The 22,519-nt window shown below is 43.4% G+C and overlaps 1 protein-coding gene across 6 annotated transcripts in view; it reads left to right on the top strand.

Annotated features, from left to right (window-relative positions):
• The window catches only part of GRIA4 (glutamate ionotropic receptor AMPA type subunit 4), a 228,787-nt gene that overhangs the window by 89,148 nt on the left and 117,120 nt on the right, over positions 1 to 22,519 (top strand). For all 6 annotated transcript variants that reach the window (XR_013838248.1, XM_079973539.1, XM_079973540.1 and 3 more), the window contains exon 3: positions 14,345 to 14,584. Coding sequence is in view for 5 of the 6 variants with exons in the window: in XM_079973539.1 (XP_079829665.1) it covers positions 14,345 to 14,584 (240 nt within the window). In the remaining variant the exon portion in view is untranslated. The remainder of the gene's footprint in view (positions 1 to 14,344; positions 14,585 to 22,519) is intronic.

The following is a 22,519-nucleotide window of genomic DNA, read 5'->3' on the forward strand; positions in this document are numbered from 1 at the left end:
GGAGTAATGGATTTTATAATTAGAGACATCAGAAGTGATTTCTTTCCCCATTCATTCTTCCTTCCTTTTATAGGAAATGCCTGGTGCCTTTTGTCCAAATGTTCATATTTGAGAACCAAATGTGGTCAAGTAGATAGCAGATTTGGGAGTACTGTGTACCATTAATTTACTAGTGTCACACACGTTTGTCTCCCAATCCATTTTATCCTCACAACAACCCCATGAGGTAGGATAATACGAGACTCCACAACTGGCCCAGGGTCATCTAATGAGGTTCATGGCTGGGTGGTGAGTTGAACCCTGGTCTCTCAGGTAATAATCCAACACCTAACCACTAAACGACACTGGTCTCCTGAAAAGAAACTCTCGTCTAAACCTTGCTTCATCTCCATCTGCAAGATAGGATGAATGAAAATGTTAGACGTATGATTAGATGTAAACTTCCCAATGGAACATCTACTTGGCCTAATGTTGGATCAGCTTGCATTTGTTGTTTTAGACAGCCTTAAGATCAAACAGGGACGCAGGTGGCGCTGTGGGTTAAAGCCTCAGCGCCTAGGGCTTGCCGATCGAAAGGTCGGCGGTTCGAATCCCTGCGGCGGGGTGCGCTCCCGCTGCTCGGTCCCAGCGCCTGCCAACCTAGCAGTTCGAAAGCACCTCCGGGTGCAAGTAGATACATAGGGACCGCTTACCAGCGGGAAGGTAAACGGCGTTTCCGTGTGCGGCTCTGGCTCTGGCTCTGGCTCTGGCCAGAGCAGCTATGTCACGCTGGCCACATGACCCGGAAGTGTCTCCGGACAGCGCTGGCCCCTGGCCTCTTAAGTGAGATGGGCGCACAACCCCAGAGTCTGTCAAGACTGGCCCGTACGGGCAGGGGTACCTTTACCTTTACCTTTACCTTTAAGATCAAACAACTGAGCACTGGATAGCTCAGTTGGTTGGGTAAAAGGTAAAGGAACCCCTTACCATTAGGTCCAGTTGTGGCCGACTCTGGGGTTGCGGTGCTCATCTCGCTTTATTGGCCGAGGGAGCCGGCGTACAGCTTCCAGGTCATGTGGCCAGCATGACTAAGCCGCTTCTGGCGAACCTGAGCAGTGCACAGAAATGCCGTTTACCTTCCCGCTGGAGCAGTATCTATTTATCTACTTGCACTTTGATGTGCTTTTGAACTGCTAGGTTGGCAGGAGCTGGGACCGAGCAACGGAGCTCATACCATCACGGGAATTCGAACCACTGACCTTCTGATTGGCAAGTCGGTTAGAGCATAATGCTAATGACACCAAGGTCATTAGCCCACATGGGACAGCTGCAAGGGGTTGGGCTGGATTATCCTTGGGGTCCCTTCCAACTCTATGATTCTATGACTACTAATGGAAAGGAAACAGTACACAGTGGTAGGAGATGGTACTGTATTAACTTGAAAGCGATTGGGAAATTTTGAAAACTTGAGGAAAAGAAAGAAGCAGAACACAGGCATTCATAAACCTTGGACTTCTCACCTCTCTCATGCAGCAATTCCCACGATATCTGTTTGATATGATGAGTCTAAAGTAAGTGGAGTCTACAGGTCTTAAGATTTCCTTTCCTGTGATTGTATCATTGCCTTGGGAAAATAGACAAGGTATAAAATGCCAGAACAATGCAATTGAAATGGCCTGCTGCAGCAACTGAATCTACAGGCAAGCTGGATCATAGTTAAAGCTAGTGGCAGAAAGCAAAAAAAGCTGGTGTAATGAAGGAGGCGGGGTTTTACAAAAGGATGGGGAAATAAAAAGCAGTAAAATGGTGTAAAAGGAAACTAAATGCTAAAGGAAAGGCTGTAGCTCACTGGTAGTGTTTTTGCTCTGCACATGTTGTTGTTGTTTAGTCGTTTAGTCATGTCCGACTCTTCGTGACCCCATGGACCAGAGCACGCCAGGCACTCCTGTCTTCCACTGCCTCCCGCAGTTTGGTCAAACTAATGTTGGTAACACTGTCCACCCATCTCGTCCTCTGTCGTCCCCTTCTCCTTGTGCCCTCCATCTTTCCCAGCATCAGGGTCTTTGGAGCCTCAGTTTCAGGATCTGCCCTTCCAGTGAGCACTCAGGGCTGATTTCCTTCAGAATGGATAGGTTTGATCTTCTTGCAGCCCATGGGACTCTCAAGAGTCTCCTCCAGCACCATAATTCAAAAGCATCAATTATTTGGCGATCAGCCTTCTTTATGGTCCAGCTCTCACTTCCATACATCACTACTGGGAAAACCATAGCTTTTACTATACGGACCTTTGTTGGCAAGGTGATGTTTCTGCTTTGTAAGATGCCGTCTAGGTTTGTCATTGTGCTTTGCACATAGAAGGTTGCAAGTTCAATTCCAGACAACTCTAGGTAGGGCTGGGAAAGACTCTGAATCCCTGAAGAACTGCAGCCAGTCATTGTAGATAGTACTGAGCTAGACTGACTAATAATCTTGACTTGGTATAAGGGGTTGTCTCCAACTACTTAATATTCAGAGTTCGACCCATTGCAATGAATGTACTTAAGTTAGTCATTTGATTTCAGTGCATTTACTTTGGGTATGAGTTGGATACAACCCCTTCCCTTTGATAATCATGATAGTCTGGTAAATATTATACTATGATAAGAAATAATAAAATTAGTAATATTTGATAGCCCCCCTATGTACTGTGTTTCTCTTTTTGTTTTCAAAACAAAGCAAAGTGACTTTAGTGCCAAGCAAACTGGCTAAGGGCAAATAAAATAGAAGAGATTGTTAGATGGCTGCTGGTCAGGTGGTTTTTTAAACAATTGGACAGATTGGTGGAGGACATCATCCTACTCTAGCCATATCATAACTAACCATGATAATTAAATGAAATCTTCGTATAGTCAGAGGCAATATCAACCATCATTTTTTGTCATATGCTGACCTAAAATGGAGAATGCTCATCACCTATCATGACTTGCTTGTATGTTCCAGAGGATTTGGTCTAGCAGTCAGTGTTGCATTATTAATTTATTGAACTCTTAAATGTCATCTCTGAATTTAATTTGCAGTAGGCTGGATCCTGAGTTAGTTTCCACTGGTGGGAACATATTGTGAGCAAAGCTACACTTACAAGATTTTCCTGCCAGTGAAAGTGTGGAGGAACCTTTCTGTAATTTCTCCCTTCCTCCTTCAGATGCCTTTAGCCTGAAAAATTGTTAGTTAAAGTGTGGGTGGGCTTCAGGAGGAGGGACTTGGTAAAAGTGTGCCACACTTTCCATCAGCATGATTAACTGCTGGATCACAAATATTTCCATAAACGGAAGGAGCCTTTCTGTGAGCAGAAAGAAACTCAAGATCTAAGCCTGTGGTTTTTTAGGTCAGGAGAATGGTATTATAATAGTTTTTAATGTATATGAATTTATTTGAAGTAGTTTTATATATGCAGTTGTTTTAATTGTGTCTGCATATTTAAATGTTTCTTATACATTTTTAATTGTATTATGAAAATGCATTGAGATGCTTCGTAGGAAGTAATTCATAATTTAATTTAATTTAACAGTTTATATATCTCTTAACTACCATCTCCAAGTTGTTTACAACTGAGCCAGACCCCAATCTAAGAGGGCCTTTGATAATAACAATAAATTTTTAAAAAGTTTATTTTAAGAGGGTAGCAATTGGGGGGGGGGGAATAAGTGAAAGAGAAAGCCAAAAGGACACAAACAGTGAGAAAGAAAAGGAGACCTTAACATATACGTTGCAGAATTGATTGGATGTGGATCCTTTTTCAAAAAGAATGAAGCATGCTCTTTTAGATGGCATTGGCCAAGAAAGTTTTAGAAAGCTTAGTTGATAAGTTTTGTTTCATGCATAAGATTGAAAGGCTAATGCATTTGCAGTAAAGAAGCAATTTTCCCAGGGCTGGTATGGAAATCCCGTTCAAGTGTGTTTGCGGATTTTCCCTCACATGGTTTGCTTTGATTCAGCTTGTTGTTTTACAGGTATCTTTCTTGAATAAAGTAGACATCTGTGAGAAATAAATATTGTTTGCTCCTGCCTTACCTGAAGAGATTAGGCTACATGTCAATGGGTTTCCTTTTATTGCACTTCTTGCAATATACAGTGGCAATAGTTAATGTTTATATGTATTTAAACTTAAAAGAGAACATAAAAATAGCCTGCTGGATCAGGCCAGTGGCTCATATTGTCCAGCATCCTGTTTGCACAGTGGCCAACCAGATGCCTGTGCAAAACTAGTGAGCAGAATATTAGCACAAGAACAAACTCCCATCTTGTGGTTTCCAGCATCTGTTATTCAGAAGCATTGGCTAGTAGCCATCATGGCTAGTGGAAGAGTTTGAAGAGTTTGGATTTGATATCCCGCTTTAACACTACCCGAAGGAGTCTCAAAGCAGCTAACATTCTCCTTTCCCTTCCTCCCCCACAACAAACACTCTGTGAGGCTGAAAGACTTCAGAGAAGTGTGACTAGCCCAAGGTCACCCAGCAGCTGCATGTGGAGGAGCGGGGAAGCAAACCCGGTTCACCAGATTACAAGTCTACCGCTCTTAACCACTACACCACACTGGCTCTCATTGGTAACCATTGATAGCCCACTTCTCCATGAATTTCTCTCACTGCAATAGAATCACAGAATTGTATAGATGGAAGGGACCTTGAGGATCATGTAGTCCAACCCTCGGCAACACAGGAATATGCCGTTATCCCATATGGGGATCAAACCTGCAACCTTGGTGTTATCAGCTCCACAGTCTAACCAACTGAAAGCCATTCGAGTTGGTGGTCATCACTGCCTCCTTGGGGAGCAAGTTCTATAGTTTGATTTACCCTGCCTTGCCATAACTTCAGCGTAGCTTATGGTAATTGGCTTTTGCACTTTTCCCTAAGTGCTCAAAGCACTTCGTTATCTCTGTAAGCCTTTTCTGGCAACATCAGCCCGTGTTGTTAGCCTCATATTGCAGAAGGTCGCCTGGGTCTGATGAGAAAGAGTGACTTGTTTAAGTATGCTTGTAGCTGAACTGAGATTTGAACCCAGGAGCTTTGTGGGTCAGGAGCTCACATTCTTAAACTCAGCATTACACAAAAGAAACCAGGAGGAAGTAAAGAGTAAGATTAGCAAGCCGCAGGTGGGGATGAGAGGTAAATTGTTCCCCTAATACTGCCAATCTACTTCACAAAGCTGACCAGGCTGGGATTTTCATGATTCTGATAAAAGGCTGTCCGGTCACACAAAATTGCTCCAGGCATCTAGCTGTTCCGTCTGACCTTGGGAATGTCACTTTTATCTGTAGTCCTAAAAACATCCATACCATGCTAGCCACTGAAGTCAGAATTGCATTGCCTCTTTTATTGCCAGCAAATCCTTACTCACTCTGTCAAAATGATAACACCGCTCTGCATCTGTCAAAAGAAAACCGGTCTGCTTTTATGTCTTTCGATTATTTCAGATAGTTGCTTTCCAGTTGTACCAAAGCTTGCTTCCCGCCCCCCCCCCCACTCTTTTTTTCCTTCTGGAAGTCACCTGAGAATCAGGGCCTGCAGGGCGTAAGCCTCATGGGCTAAGACAGAAACTTAGCCCAAGCCCAGTATGCTGCTACCTAGGACTGTAGGTGGTCACATCATGGACCTTTCTTCAGGCACAGATAGAATCAGCCATGTGCCATTGAAAGGCTGGAACTTTCCGGAATGCTGGCCTTGTGCCCTTGCGTGTTCAAAAAGCAGCATCTTTTGGGACCTGCTCTTCATACTCCTGCCCTGTCCCTCGCTACAGTTTCTGGCTCCAGCTCACATTTCCTGCTATGTAAAGAACACTCCTTACTCTGTTTGGAAAATGTGCATCAGGAGCTGTGCTTCATAGCTGCTCAGGCTTTTACCTCTAAGGATGTTGAAGATTCCTGCATTTCAGGGGGTTTGATTAGATGACTCTAAGAGCCTCTTTCAACTCTATGATTCTATGAATACAAAGAAGAAAAGAGTTTAGAAGTCATTGGACCACCGCATAGCATAGCTGTCAACGTTTCCCTTTTTTTAAGGGAAATTCCCTTATTCTGAATAGGATTCCTCGCAAGAAAAGGGAAAAGTTGACAGCTATGCCACATAGTACCATAAGTTTAGATTCAAAAGGTATTATGAAATCTCAGAATCAAATGACATTTGACCAAATTTTACAAGATTGAATCCATAACTTGGTGAGCAGACTGTGAATTAGTGTGGGGCTAGTTTGTCAATCACCATCCAAAGTAGCACAAGACTGCTGGGAAAAGGCCAACAGGATGGATTCGTAGCTGACAGTTTCCGTCAAGCTCATGAGATGCTAATGTCTGCACAACCAAAGGTGCCTTAAGCTGAAGCCCTGTTTGCAAAGATACAAAAATGTATCTTTTAGAACATGTGCATGTTATATTTATGGCAGGACAACATAAATACAGTTGTTCCTTCAGCTGCTTAAATGGTTGAGAGACTTGACCAAAGCACCCTTTAGTTAACATGTAATGACACACTTCTTAGTCAAAAACATGCTTCTTATTTGTTAATACCATCATTTTACCAAGTTGAAATATGCAATTGCAATATGTAACCTTGTGTGTTGCAAACCAAAGATAGAAAACGGTGCCAGGGACACGGAAAACTGTGTACTGGGTTCTACGCAAGGCTGCAGGAGCAGAAAGGGATTTCTCCTTCTTTCCCCATACTTTCCTCCTTGATCTCTTCCAAAGGGGCCCCTGTACCCCATGGAGATGTTGGTTTCTGCTCTCTTCACTGTGCAGCGAAATGCTTGTCACAAGACAATGTTTACATTCCACAGTCAGAGTTGCTGTTGGAGTTTCTCACGGGAAAGGAGACTGGATGTGACGTACACTGGTTTCCTGTTTTTCTCAGTTCTCTCCGTGCTTCAGAGAGAGAGGAAGCTTCTCTGCTTGCAGCAGAAGCAAGATGCATGTATGTAATCTCTCAGCTTTGAAGTGTAAATAAAATAATGTAGAGTATGTGGCACGTACTGCTCATCATTCCGCTGTGCTCGGGACTCTGCAAAATCAACAGGAGAGAGGGTTGCTGAGGGTGTACAGCCAGATTCTGCAGGTCAGAGGAAGAGGAGGAGGAAATTCTGTTCTGCAAGCAGAAGCCTGTTGTGCATGTAACAGCAGCTTTGAATGCAACCCATTGTATTCTTCTGCAGTGTAATTCTTGAAGCAGAATGTCCTTTGTCTGAACCACTGAAATGCCTTGTAGAATACTTGCATGCGTATGTGTCCTTCCACAAGGAGGGAATCCTGTAGCTGTGAACTGAGCAGCCTAGGGACACTGTATCATGAAGATCTGCTTTCCTTTCTGAAACTGCCATGTTCCTTGTAGCTTTAGCTTTTCTACTGAAGCCATAGAATAGGAGAGTCATGTCTCCTCTTCTATGCTTCTAATGTAAGGTTTTTAGGGTGGGTGGGTGGGAAGAGGGACATGGATGGAGGGATTGTGTAAACAACAGCTCCCATTACATTCATTTTCAAATATTATGTCAGACTGTGGTGCAGGAAAGCACAATTTCACAATTCATTTGAGAGAATTTTGTGGCGTCAGACAATCCTTTAGTAAGAGGCTGTCGTGGAGGCTGTAGACATTTAAATGCTGCTCTAGACAATTTGTTTTCCATCCAGCATGTGATTTAATTTATATTGTTTTCATTCTGGGTGGTTTCATTTTCATTTTATTTTATTCTGAGCTCTGAACTTGCAGCCTGTTCCTCATCTTTCCATGTGTCTATCCGGCGACATCATGGCAGTGATCTTCACTGCACAAAGTGACCCCCTAGAAGTCCCTATCCCTCTATCATCTCTGTTTTGCGGATTAGGGTGCTCCCTATATGAGGATGACTTTTTTGCAACTGTGGTAACCAAGAAATAAAAGAACACCCAATCCACACTTGTACAGAGAGGCCTTTACATGTTGGTGTGAGCTGATGATGTTCTCTTGGGTGTGTTGTTGGGCAGACACACTTGTACAGGCAGAGCTGTATCCCTTCTCATTTCCTGTCAGAATTTTCTGGGTTGTGTAGGTGAACATCCTTAATTGCACCTTGCACAGCTGCATGTAGAATCCCACAAACATTTTAGCCTTTCTTTTCCTTACCTGTCTGGCTGCCCAGTCTACAGTTGAAAGTATTTCTACTCACTTTAGTTGAATCCCACTTGGTGAAAGCTTTGCTGACAAAATTCATAAATACAAAGAGAAAGTGCTGAGGTTATTCTTTCCTCCCTTCCTGAAAATTAATAGTATTTTTGTTTGAAGTGGCTGGAGGGGAAAGAGGTACATATGATTAGTTTCCAAAGAGTTGCTATGTTTAAAATGCTATTTTTACTAGAACAGACAGTTGAGTTAATAACAACCCTCCCATTTTTAAATTAGAAGTACTTTCTTGAGAGGAAAGAAATACTAGCTTTATAAATGAGCCTGTTTTCTTTCTTTTCAAGATAAAGAAGAAAGTGGAATACTGATGGTGTAAAATTGGGCAATCAAAGTATTTGCTACTTAAAAAGGGGGAGAAGCTTATGCCCACTTCCTTTTTCATTTAAATAAATGTGAGACTAAATTTTATAAGGCGGTTGTGAGATTTATTTCTGGGAAACTGATTGTATACAGAAATGCTGTTGTTCTAATCAGTAGCAGCACATTACTGCTTGAGTTAGGGAGGACAGTGGATACATATTTATCTCTTTTAAAGCTCCTTCTGGTTAAGACTAAGAAAACTATGGAAGAAACCTGGTTGTGTCATGATTATTGAGTTGTTCTCACAAGTAATTTGAATTTCCTAGAAGTTTGCAGTTAAGGAACAGGATGCAAGCAAATCACTTAAATCTTTAGTGGTGCAGGGTACCTTAGGACATGGGTTGGCAAACTAAGGCCCGGGGGCCAGATCTGGCCCAATCACCTTCTAAACCTGGCCCACAGATGGTCCAGGAATCAGTGTGTTTTTACATGAGTAGAATGTGTCCTTTTATTTAAAATGCATCTCTGGGTTATTTGTGGGGCATGGGAATTTGTTCATTTCCCCAAAAAAAATATAGTCCGGCCCCCCACAAGATCTGAGGGACAGTGGACTAGCCCCCTGCTGAAAAAGTTTGCTGACCCCTGCCTTAAAAGGTCCACTAGTGGTGGTTTTTCCTGGATAGGATGGTCACAGTAATTCTTGCTGGAGCTCTCTCATAACACTAAAGGTTGGAGGTATCCAACGAAGCTGAATGTCAGAAAATCCAATACGCACCAAAGAAAGTGTTTGTTTTACACACGCATCATTGAAACTATGGAATTTGCTTCCACAAGAGGAAGTGCTGGCCACCAACTTGGATGGTTTGGGAAGAAGGTTAGACAAGTGCATAGCGGGCAGGGCATTCAGTGGCTACTAGCCATGATATACTTTGCCTCCATGGTTAGAGGCAGCATGCTTCTGAATACCAGTTGCTGGAAATGGCAGGTAGGAAGAGTGTTCAGGTCCTTCATCCAGGTTTCCCACAGGCATCTGGCTGGCCACCGTGAAAACAGGGTGCTGGACTAGATGGGCCACTCACCTGATCCAGCAGGCTTTTCTTATGTTCTTATGATATGTTCTTGGATTTCTGTAATGCATTCTACATGAGGTTGCTCCTAATAACGATGGGAAAGCTTCAGCTATTGCAAAATTTGGCTTTGGGGCAATGAAGTGGGGCAGCTTGCTGGAGGCATATAACTTATAAGCCCTGAATGACTTAAGACCTAATTGTCAGGAGTTCAGCCTACGCTTGAGTAGGACCCTGGCAGAGACACATGCCCAACTGGCATGTTCCCTCCCTCCTGGTCATTCGTTTGGCAGCTTCAAAAGCTTTCTTCAGCCCGAACATCACAGTGACCAATGCCAACTGGCACCAGCACACTTAGGGGTCTGCAGAGTTTTCGCAGCTTTTCGTGACAGACCTCAGCAACTCAGCATTTTGGCTAATCTTCTTTATTTACATATAAACACACTCGGAGCACTGCAACATGGCTCCCTCTCTCTCTAGCATCAGACAGCAAAGAGAAAAAGAACAAAGGACAATAGTCCCACTTCACGGAACACAGTAACACAAACATCCTGTTTCCGTCACTTCCCACTCTGTGGAGTCAAAACATACCACGTCATGTGAAAGACAAAATCCCATGACTGCAATCATGGAGCAGGAATTCTAACACTAACTACCTCCCACTATACAGTCTTGCCTCCTTTCTGGAGGAACTGTAGCTCAATGTTAGAGCCAACCTAGACATGGCACCAAACACGATCATGTGTGGTGATGGAGAGGCACTTCTTAGCATCCCACCACCAGCTGTTGTCTCGTGTCATTCCTAGGTTGGCTCTGACATTGAACTGCAGCTCTTCCAGAAAGGTGTGGACTCATTTCCCTTGCAGCATGGGCTTAGCTGAGCCGAAGACTACTCACATTGAAAGGGAGAATCATGCAGCTAGATTGTCAGCCTGATATGTTTGTGTGGCTTGGCAGTGGGTAGGATAGGGCTGGGAATTTGAGCAGGGGGGAGTCTCATGAAATGCAGGCCTTTGGGAGAAATATTGGTTCCCAAGGAAGGCAATACTTATGGGCTGTAAGTGATTTGGAGCATAGAATTGGCTGGGTCTCTTCTAGCTGCCTCTCCATCTCTCACCGATGGAGAGCAGAACTGCTGGAAATTGCAATAATTTCTATCCTTCTAGTTGCATCTCTAATGGCGCTCATTCAGCCAAGCTGTAACAAAACCGCTGTCAAGATCACAGGTCACTGCTTCTGCAGTCATGTATGGAATCATGCCAAAAGACTGGACTCCATGCCAGAAAGCTCGACTTGCAGGATCATTAAAACCTTCCTCATAATACTCCATATAATTTCTCCATATACTCATCTATGTGAGCAACATAACCACACAGAAGGTGATAAGAGGCAACCTGACTGTATACATGGAAGGTGGTAAGGAATGCTCTCTCTTGAAATCTGCTGCTACTTCGGCTCATAAACCCCTTTTCAGATTCTCAATGATCCTCTTTATGCGCTAAGTCAGTGGAGTGTCCTCTACGGAAGCCATGCAGATTCTAAGACCTATCCATTGCACCTTTCCTGCTGCCATGTAGGGGTCTCTAGACTGCTTTGTAGCTGTCTTTCCCCAGGGAGAAATTTCTCTCCCTGCTTCCTAGATTACAATCTTTGAGGGCTCACCTCTATTTGCTGGCTTCTACAGCCTCCATTCATCCAAGCTCTCCCCAAGGCTTCTTGTTCTGGACTTCTTCTAATCTTCTCTCCCCCTTCTGAGAGCCAGTGTGGTGTAGTGGTTAAGAGCGGTAGTCTCGTAATCTGGGGAACCGGGTTTGCGTCTCTGCTCTTCCACATGCAGCTGCTGGGTGACCTTGGGCCAGTCACACTTCTTTGAAGTCTCTCAACCCCACTCACCTCACAGAGTGTTTGAAGGGGAGTGAAAGGCGGGATATCAAATCCAAACTCTTCTTCTTCCCCTCCTCCTCTGTTTTCTCTAAGCCAACTCTGGCTCAGTTGTCTTGTCCTTTACCCATTCCCTCGTTTCTTCCATCTCCTCCTTTCACTGCCTCCAAGCCATGCCTCCTCTGACTTCCCATCTTCCTCCTTCATACTCTCTGCCTGTATCTCTGCTCTGCCTACAACTGCTGCTCCTGCACCACCTCCAGCCTCTGCTCCCACACTACCACTACCCCTCAGCTGTTCTGGCTCACTACTGAACCTGGTTCTCTCCTGAAGCTGCACCTGAAAGCCTATCTGTGATGTCCCTGTATCATCACGTGACATCATCGGTGGATGGCAGGGTTCATGGTTACTCCAAGTCAGTTCTGCTGTGATTTTCAGAGTGAAGGTGCAGCTCTGGTCTCTGCTTACAGTCACCAATGCATCAACACAGTCACATGGATTGGTTTCAACTTTCACTTTTAAGGGAATATCACTTATATTTTGCCACTCATTTTATCTTTCCATTCACACATTGCTTCCTCGGTTTTCTGACAGCTGTTAAAAATCTGTTAGCAAAACACTGATGCATTGGAAAATTGTATTTTAGTTTCCAGCAGCTGCTAACAATCCTTTCCTTCTTATCATGTTTGAGAAATAAGTTGATAAATAGTTTTTAAATTGAGCATGTTTTGAATTACAGGAGAGGGGGGGGGGGAAATGTTAGTCAAGTAGTACCAGCTTTATAAGTAGTGTTAATCTGCCTTAGTTTCTTATAATTAAGACAAGGATGAACTTTGCCGCATAGAGGATAATAGAGATTGCACCATTATCAGGATTACCCAATCCTTCAAAGTCCTGGTTTTCCTATTCTTTTTTATTTCCAGTGAAGATCTTTCAAATTATTGTTGTGTGCTGTCAGCAGCAGTGTCTGTTAAGATGATTTGCAAATTGTGCCATTATGATATTCAAATTTATTGTAAAAGAAAAATATATATATACTTCAGTAAAGCTAATTTACAGCTAATTTAATTTTCCCTTCCCATTTAGTTTACATAAAAATGCTTTGCAAGCTTCAGCTATTATCTCAAAAACTTATCCTGGGTTGAAACAGCCTTTAGAGATAATTCTCAAGAATTATTCATGGAATGCAAACCTAATAATTAATTAAAATATATAACAAGAATGCCTTTTGAGTTGCAATGTGCTCTTTAGTTGGCACTTATGCAAACAAAGCTGCAACCTTCCAATTTGGCATATGATCTAGTAACACTAAGCAGGCATTTTCCGCTGTTCCTTGGAGAGTACATTTAAGTGAACGTGTAAGTCATTGTCTCAAAGTTCTGGAAGTTAGAGTTATGTGAGTGATATTGCTGTGGTTTATGGATATTTTGGACTGCTGAGGCTTGAAAGATTTGGTGGAAAGAAACAGGGGATCCATAGATGACATTTTATGAGGTACCTATCAGAGCATTAGTTCCCGTAAACACTAAGCATTCTTAACTTTGCATCTGTGCCGAGACCTCCCATGTGTGCCGTTGAGACTGTGCTTAAAGGTTTTTTTATAAATTGAATGTTCTTGAAACACGGGAAACAAAGTTCCACTTTATTGTTATTTTTCGCAGCAGCTTATTTATCTCTCCTCACATCTGGTTACATCTACTTTGGCTACGTTATATTCCTCCCTAGCAGATCAGCTATCTAGCAGAGCTGAAGCAGCATGTGCGTTTATCATTTAAACAGCTGGTGGGAGCTCCCAGTCAAGCTTAGTACAGTGGTACCTCGGGTTAAGTACTTAATTTGTTCTGGAGGTCTGTTCTTAACCTGAAACTGTTCTTAACCTGAAGCACGACTTTAGCTAATGGGGCCTCCTGCTGCTGCCGCACTGCCGGAGCCCGATTTCTGTTCTTATCCTGAAGCAAAGTTCTTAACCTGAGGTACTATTTCTGGGTTAGTGGAGTGTGTAACCTGAAGCGTATGTAACCCGAGGTACCACTGTATTGTCTACACTGGCAAGCACCTCTCCAGGGCTTCCCACAGCAGTGTTCTGCCATACTGTGCTGCTGTGATTGATATACATCAATGATATAGTATGTGCCCCACAACAGGTCTAAAACTGAAGGTTTGCATCTTTAAAAAAAAAAAAATTGTTGCTTGATTTTTGTGCCTTATGTGTTTCTATCATATCCTGGTCTATCGTAGTCAAGAGAATGAGTACAGTGGACTCTCGGGTTGCGAACGTGATCCGTGCGGGATGCACGTTCGCAACCCGCAGCTGCGCCTCTGCACACGCGCGGGTTGTGATTTGGCGCTTCTGCGCATGTGCAAAGTGCGATTTAGTGCTTCTGCGGATGCGCGACCGCTGAAACCTGGAAGTAACCCATTCCAGTACTTCCAGGTTTCGGTGGTCCGTAACCCAAAAAAAACGCAACCTGAAGCGTCTGTAACCCAAGGTATGACTGTATGTGTACCCCCTACTTCTATACTTGCCCTATAGCCTATTTAGCATGCTCTGCTTATGTATGTAGATGCTTTTACCGTATGCTGTCGGTAATAAAGATTTTACCATTGACACACAGCGTGTTTCCTAGCTCTGGAGGTGTCTGGGGTCGAACCTGGAATCTTTGGTCTATAAAGCATATGTTCTAACACGGACCTACTATGGCTTTTGTCCTCAAAGGATGTAGACATAGGGATCATGTATTTCATACTAGCATTTTGTGAAAGTCTCAACGGCCACTAGCTCTGCTGAAGAATTGCATGACAATGTTCCTGCATATTGTCAGCTGCCCGCTCCTAATCCATGGTTGAGATGTTGATCTTGCTATCTTAATAAGCAGGAAGTGTTTGGGAGTTTTTTTAATCACACCTTTTCCCCGTTTTGCTTTCTTCCAGTCTGCTCCCAGTATTCAAGAGGAGTTTTCGCCATTTTTGGACTGTACGATAAAAGATCAGTACACACCTTGACCTCATTCTGCAGCGCCTTGCACATCTCCCTCATCACGCCGAGTTTTCCCACTGAGGGCGAGAGCCAGTTTGTGCTGCAACTGAGGCCTTCCTTACAGGGAGCACTGCTAAGCCTGCTGGGCCACTATAAATGGAACCGGTTTGTCTTTCTTTATGACACAGACAGGGGTAAGTAGCGTAACAGCTTTCTGCTCAATTCGTTTACAGCCAGATGCATTTATGCACCTTAGAAAGATGGTGATCCTTGGGTGTGTTTTTTTTTGGGGGGGGGACTTCACATTCTTAATGTAGGCTGCAGTTCTATCCCCTGAAAGTGAGCAGCATTGAACTCAATGGGACTTACTGGCATTGATCATACATTAGGTTTTAGCTTTCATGGGTACCAAAATTAGCTTCAGAATCACAGCAATATGTTTGAAGGGCTCCAAAATAAAAAGCAGCTTTTTTGTGCCAGTGTGGTATAGTGGTTAAGAGTAGTAGACCTGTAATCTGGTGAACCAGGTTCGTGTCTCCGCTCTTCCACATGCAGCTGCTGGGTGACCTTGGGCTAGTCCACTACTTTGAAGTCTCTCAGCCTCACTCACCTCACAGAGTGTTTGTTGTGGGGGAGGAAGAGAAAGGAGATTGTTAGCCGCTTTGAGACTCCTTTGGGTAGTGATAAAGTGGGATATCAAATCCAAACTCTTCTAAAAGCATGCACACACCCTTGTGATTCTTAGACTCACTTAATATTATGAAGTTTACAATCTTGTTGATGGGTTGTTTGAAACTGTTCAGCACTGATGGTTAATAATCCTGAAATAAATATACACACAATCCAGCAACAGACAGGTAAGCACCTCTAACTCTAATTAATTTCAGTGGGTGAGATTCAAGGCTTGAAGGACATAGCAGTGAGGCAGGACTGTAGCTCGGTGGCACAGGGTCTGTCTTGCATGCAGACGGTTCCTGGTAAGGCTAGGAGTGCCCCCTGTCTGCATCTCCAGAGAGCTGCTGGCAGTGATTGTGGACGATAGTGAGCCCAATGGAACATTGGTCTGATGCAGGAAAATGCAGCTTCCTATGTTTCTGTAGGGGACGCGGGTGGCGCTGTGGGTAAAACCTCAGTGCCTAGGACTTGCCGATCGTATGGTCGGTGGTTCGAATCCCCGCGGCGGGGTGAGCTCCCATCTTTTGCTCCCAGCTCCTGCCCACCTAGCAGTTCGAAAGCACCCCTAAGTGCAAGTAGATAAATAGGTACCGCTTTATAGCGGGAAGGTAAACGGCGTTCCGTGTGCTGCGCTGGCTCGCCAGAGCAGCTTTGTCACACTGGCCACGTGACCCGGAAGTGTCTTCGGACAGCGCTGGCTCCCGGCCTCTTAAGTGAGATGGGCGCACAACCCTTGAGTCGGACACAACTCGCCCGTACGGACAGGGGTACCTTTATGTTTCTGTAACTGCATCACATCCTGTATCACAGAATTATCTACAATATGAACTTGAGCTGTGGCTTAATATCCGCTGTGTTATATTATGCCGACTTTTCTAAACAAACAATGCCCGTTAACTGTAGCCCTCCCTTAGCACAATTTGCTGCGCTGATGACTTTGTGCACCTTTGCATGTACCGCTCACGTCTATGCTGAATCATTTTTTTATTCTTCTTTGCTTCTAAAATGCTCAGATAAGAAAGCTTTGAAACAATATCTATGGACCCTATTGAGCTGTTGACATTTTTAGTCGTTCCTGCCTTGCAATCTGTTCTGTGATCAAACTGAAGTAATTAGGAATCAAGTAGGAAAACAAATAAACAATTGTACTCCTTCATGCAAAGCCAAAAACATTTGCAGTGTTATTTTTTAAAAAAAACAAAACAAAACAAAAAACACCAAATCAGTCCCTAGCCTGAATTCACCTTTTCTCATCAAAATTTCAAAGGCTAATCACAGGCGCACCATTTTGAAGTATGCAATGGCACGCCAAGGACGGCTTCAGAATCTCATTTCTGACAGCACACTTTGTAAACCTTTCTTCAGGAACTTATCTCAGAAACGTTGAAATCTTCAATGCATTTTTGAAATAGAGATGAAATAGTTATTATGTGGTGGATTTTTCTGCATTTGAAAAAAAATCAGAATGGGAGGTGTGTTACTTCGTGACAGCATAAACAGCAAAGAGCATTTGCACTGTGAAGACTTAAAAACTTTATAATGGCATACTATTCCATGGGGGCAAGACCTAATCTGTCAAATGCATCTGATGAAGTGGCCTCTAGCTTGTTATTCTTTAAGATGGCACAAGGCTCTCTGTTGAAAAAAATACAATGAAAATGTAAATGTGTGTCTCCCCTCCCCCACACATTAGAGTTTTTTTTTTGTTGGTTTGCAAGCCCCCTCCATAGAGGCTGGCCCCTCTCACTGTCCTCGGAGCTTGCTTACCGGTAACCTCCTCTGGCTGATATCTCGGACAGACCAGGAAGATTTTGATAGGTGACATTTTCCCAAGCGTGGGTAAAATGCACAACCCCTCCCTCCTCCTGCTTCCGCAGGGGAAAGAAAATAAGTCAGAAATCTATTTACATAATGTTTATTTCTGACATTACAGCACTAGAGAAAAACACGTCCTTTCAGTTCAGTTCTTCTAGCAAGTCAGACAAACTTCCTGAACATGCGCAGTCGGAAGGTTTCAAGTTACACTCTTCACAAAGACTTATCCAGCCTGTGAACGTCCTGGGAAATTCTTCTTTCCCACAGATAGGCACATCATGTGATGTCAACAATCTGTCTGTCTGCAGCGGTGATGTTTCCATATACTGACATTTTTTGCCCAGCTGGGGGAAAAAGTTGGCTATTTTTCACCAAAAAATGTAGTTCCCACTTGAGAGTGTTTAGCCAGCCTATTGCAGTAGTCCCTTCGTTTCTCATTTCCTTCCATGCAGCTTGCATTACCATTGAGAAACAATTAAATGCTTCTTCTTCTTTGGTGATCACTAATAGCCGAGTAAGAATGTCTTCCATAAACACGGTTTTAACAATGAGTCTATAAGTGACTGTGGAGGCCAATTTTGGATCCGCACGTCCTTCCACAGTGGGGACATTGGTTTCCAGGCGGGAGTTGATCACGGTGTGGATTTGCCAAACGTGCCTTACTCCTAGCACGTTTCTCCCTTGCTTCCTGAGTTTGAGTGTCTTCAAAGCCCATGACACCTTTGGTAAAGGCTGTTCTCCAACTGGAGCACTCGCAGGCCAGTGTTTCCCAGTTGTCAGTGTTTATACTACATTTTTTTTAGATTTGCCTTGAGACAGTCTTTAAACCTCTTTTGTTGACCACCACCATTGCGATTTCCATTTTTAAGGTCGGAATAGAGTAGTTGCTTTGGAAGACGATCATCAGGCATCCGCACATTAATTAAATGCATGTGTTGTGTGAAGGAATAAAACTCTCAGCCAAATTTGTGTGTTTGTAGTTGAAAAGCTCAGTCTGTTCTTGCCAGGGGGTTTGAAAGCTCATAAAAGGTGCAACAGGCGAGCTTAGGAAGGTTAAATTTGTGTGGGGAAGCCTAGTTACTATGGGAACCTGAAACTTTATAAAACTGAACAGCCCTTTTGACTTGCTAAGAAGTTGGAAAGGGAAACTACTATGAAGTGTGCAGGATAATTTAAGAGTTGGAAATCAGAAGAATGAAGCGGGAACAGAGAGTTGCAGAGGACCCAGACACAATTGACAAAGGCTGAGCTGAAAGCAAGAGGGCTAGGAGCTGCACTGCCAATAAGCTGAGAGAAATCAGTTTATTATTAGGTTTTGAGTTAAATAAGGAAATAGTCTAGACAAGTTAGATAAATGTATTTCCCACAAAGTCATTTTGGTATCATAACTGATATTATAGTTCAATGCTAAAGCAGTATTGGTATCCCCCCCCCTTTAGAAGTAATGTTTGCTTTTCAAAAGCTTTAGTCAAAGAAGTGAGGGGCAGATGGGACTCATGAACCTGGAAAGGTCACCCATCTAGGAGAAGGAAAACTCTGATCCTAAACCTCCACTGCCTTGTGGGATATCTTCAGGAGAAGAGAAGGCTAAGGAGTAAACCCTCCACAGTCACTTAAATGGTTGGATGGCGCCTTGTATGTCTCCTTTCGGCAACTCCTGGAGCCAAACTGGTGCCAATGTATTGCTTTCCTTTCCTTTCGACCACAATGAGGCCAAGAGGAGGGTCATTGTCTGGGCAGTCCAGGACCCCCATACACACTGCCCAGGCTAGCGGCCTGGGGAGGTCACTTTGTTACTGCTAACATAGCAGTCTGACTTCACCCCTCAAGGTGCACTCCATTGCCTCTTGAGACAGATGGATGCCAGCAACAAGTCAAAGCTAAACTAGTTGTTGGCTTAAAATTCATCTGATGCTTTGATTTTCACCCTGTGATTCTGAGTGTTAGCTTCCACATGAGTTCAGAAGGGCCTTTGCAGTGCTATCCAGAAGCGCATGGCTCCTGAGGAGGGGCTCAAGGTGCTCCTCCCACTCATTGTCCTCCCGGTCTCCATATCATCCTCAGAACAAACTCTTCCCACCTTGGATCAGATCTATGCTTCCAGGTGTCATAAGAAAGTTGCAGAGATAGTGCAGAATAGTGCGCACCCCGGAAATGATCTCTTTCAGCTTCTGCCTTCTGGAAGAAAGTACAGGGTTATAAAGACTAGGACTAGCCGCCTGAGAAACAGTTTCTATCCAAATGCGATTTTGGTTTTAAACGTAGTGTAAGGTCGTCTCTGTGGGAGTATATTGTTTTTAATTATGGGATATCAGAGTTTTTAGGGGGTTAACCAGGCTGGGATAGCTGGGATAGCAAGATTGTTGGTTTTTGAATGATGTATTTTTTTTCAATTTTGTTGTTCTGTATGGGACAATGACAATGATTATCGTATTGTATTGTAAACCTGTGAGGTAGGTTAGGTTGAGAATTGGTGACTTGCCCCATGCCGCCCAGTGAGCTTCATAACTGAGTGGGTTTGAACCCTGGTCTCCCAGGTCCTAGCCTGATGTTATAACCACTACACCATGCCATGCACTACATAGAGGTCCAGTTTTATGAACCAGCACTGCAGTCTGAAGCCTCTGTGTGAGGCTGCCATACCTTGCCTGCTTACAGCTGTTTAAACAGTCACTCTAATCATACAGATGAGGAGTTGAGTGAAAAGGACCTCCCAAAATCCTCCATGCTCTTTGGGGGTGGCAAAACTGATGCTTGGGGTGGCAGGTGGGGAGTGAGAAATTATCCACCAGTCTTTCTCAGAAATTATCTTTTGAGAAATTTCAGCCCCGCTATTATTGAATGAAACTTTTTTTGTTAGGTCATCTTGGCGGATGAAGGAAATAATTATTCTGAGAGAGGAGACTTTGGAAAGAGTAGGGAACAAGCCCATTGTTTCAACAACACATGAATAAAATTAAACAATATTAAAACTGGATCCTCAGTTGCACCCCAAGTCAGCCCTACTGGAAACTGCAGCAATCATGTGTTGAGGCCCCATATGGAGAATCCAGTTCACCACATTCAGCATGCCCACACAATCTTTACTAAATTGTGAGTCTGTTGGCAGGTGTACTTGCTTTCTTGCAGACTGTTGCATTTCACCTGCTGAGCTTCTGAGTCAGGGCTTGATTTCTGACAGAAATACTTCCAAAGCAAGTGCATAAGTATGAGTTTTTCAGTGAGAGCTGGTATAGCTTACTGAATATAGTGTTTTATTTTTCTCCCCCTGCAAGAACTGTGTGGTCTTGAGTAAGTTACCATTGCCTATAATTCCATTACTTGAGTAGTGACCTTCTAGGAGGTGTAATTGTGAAGGGTGGGGGGGAGAGAGATTGGAAAGCACCTTGTGCATGAAAAGTGCCTTGACAATGATTAATCATTATTACAATAAGCAGCGCTTTATTTGGGAAACCATGGCAATGTTTGTTGAAAGCAGCATTGATTCACATTGGAAAGGTACCTTTGAGTAGATTTGCTGGGGAATAGCTGCATTGCTAGGGTGCACAGAGCAGTCAGCAGAGTGTGCTGCACGATTTTATTTTAAAGAGTAAATTGAAATTTGCTCAGATAAAAAGTGTCATATTGAACACAAACCATAAACAGGAGACTGTGATCACAGGCGATCCGATGCATTTGAGTGAGTTGTTCAGACAGGAGCTGGCAGCTTTAGTGCTTGTTGCAACCCCTACATAACCTTTGGTATTGTATACTTCAAATGGCAGTCAACCTGGGAGGCCCTGCAAATACGGCTGAGGTCAGATTAAAAATACAGGAAGCATATACAGCAGAGTAAATCTTTTTTTTTTTCTTTTTAGTAAATGTGTCAATTTTTAGAGTTTCAAAGCAAATTATTTAAATATATATCCATGGGTAAGGATGCAGTATCGGAATACACGAAAAGAAAACCAAATCTTGTGTAACAGATGTCATTAACATGCAGTTCAGTTGTGAGGTGAAAACTACCTGTATCATGAAATACAGTGGTACCTCGAGTTACAAACACCTTGGGTTACAAACACTTCGGATTACAGACTCCACTAACCCGGAAGTAGTACCTCGGGTTAAGAACTTTGTCCCAGGATGAGAACAGAAATTGCGTGGCGGCAGCAGAAGGCCCCATTAGCTAAAGTGGTACCTCAGGTTAAGAACGGTTTCAGGTTAAGAACGGACCTCTGGAACCAATTAAGTTCATAACCAGAGGTACCACTGTAATGACCCCACATTTATTCCATGCTTTCAAAATGTCGATAAATTCACTGCCAGGCTGTGTTTTTATATACTATATTGGAACCATTGGGATCTGGTCACTGATGGAGACAAGATACTCAGCTGATTGGACAAGGTTGCTTAATATCATTGACTGACTGACTGATTGATTGATAGCCCCAACCACTAAGGATGGCTTCCAACAATTATAAAACCGCATTAAAACATCAAACATTGAAAACTTCCCTACACAGGGCTGCCTTCAAATGTCTCAGAAGAAGTAGGGTCTCCTTGACATTTGACAGGAGGGTGTTCCACAGGGCCACTACCAAGAAGGCCCTCTGCCTGGTTTCCTGTAACTTCACTTCTCACAGTGAGGGAACTGGCAGAAGGCCCTCAGAGCTGGATCTCAGTGTCTGGGCTGTATGATGCAGGTGAATATTCTCCTTCAGGTATACAGGCATATAGCATTTAGAAACAGACATGTGCATTTTCGGAATGATGAACGACTGCTCATGTTAACAACCAGAAACCAATTTGGTGTGGATATCCTGCTTAAAATATATAGCAAAGCTAATGCCAGTTTTATGTGTCCTATAGCCTATATTTCAGACTTTCGACAAAATATTTGATGTATTTAAGGATGCTCTGAATACAGCTTCTGAAAGTAAAACAGAACAGATAATTAATTTTCATATAAGTGTCCTGAGTAGACAGCAGGTTCACGGTTAATATGATTGGCGGGTGGACCGAATTTTGTACAATTTTGCATATGGTACGCAAGAGTGATTCAGGTCTATCTTGGTGTCTGTGCTCCTGGATGGATAGTGATCTGTATGCAGCAATGCTTCAGATCTGCTTTGCAAAACTTTGTACCTGCTTTTGACGATAAGCGTCTCAAACCTTTGATGCCAGCATGTGGGCAGGCGGAAATATCCTTGAAAATAAAGGGACAGGTTTCACACATCCCAAGGATGTCTCCTGCTGTTTTTATTTTTCATTGTGAAGGAGGAGCTGGGATTATTCTCAAATGTGAGGGAGAAACCCTTTTGTTTCCAGAATAGGAACCACATTTGTCACCGAGAAAACAGGTGCTGTGATATTCTCGACAGGATACCAAACACAGCCTGTTTAAGCAGCCTCTGTTGTGCCAGATATCCTCCTTAGTGGTTGCGAAGTACAGCTGGAGTCAACTTCATTGTCTTACACCAGAGTATCTCTTAAAGCACGCCACTGGTTTCCAGGAAGTTACTTCAGGGTTACCTCTTTGGCATGTCTTGGTGCATCATTAATAAAATGGGGGTATTCAAGGCCACTAATAAACCTAAGGTCAGTAACACTGGCTGACAGACAGTTGATAAATGAAGTATCGTGCAGAGCAAGCATCCAAG

The sequence above is a fragment of the Podarcis cretensis genome, assembly GCF_951804945.1.
Source record: "Podarcis cretensis genome assembly, chromosome: 4".
NCBI classification, from domain to species: Eukaryota; Metazoa; Chordata; class Lepidosauria; order Squamata; family Lacertidae; genus Podarcis; species Podarcis cretensis.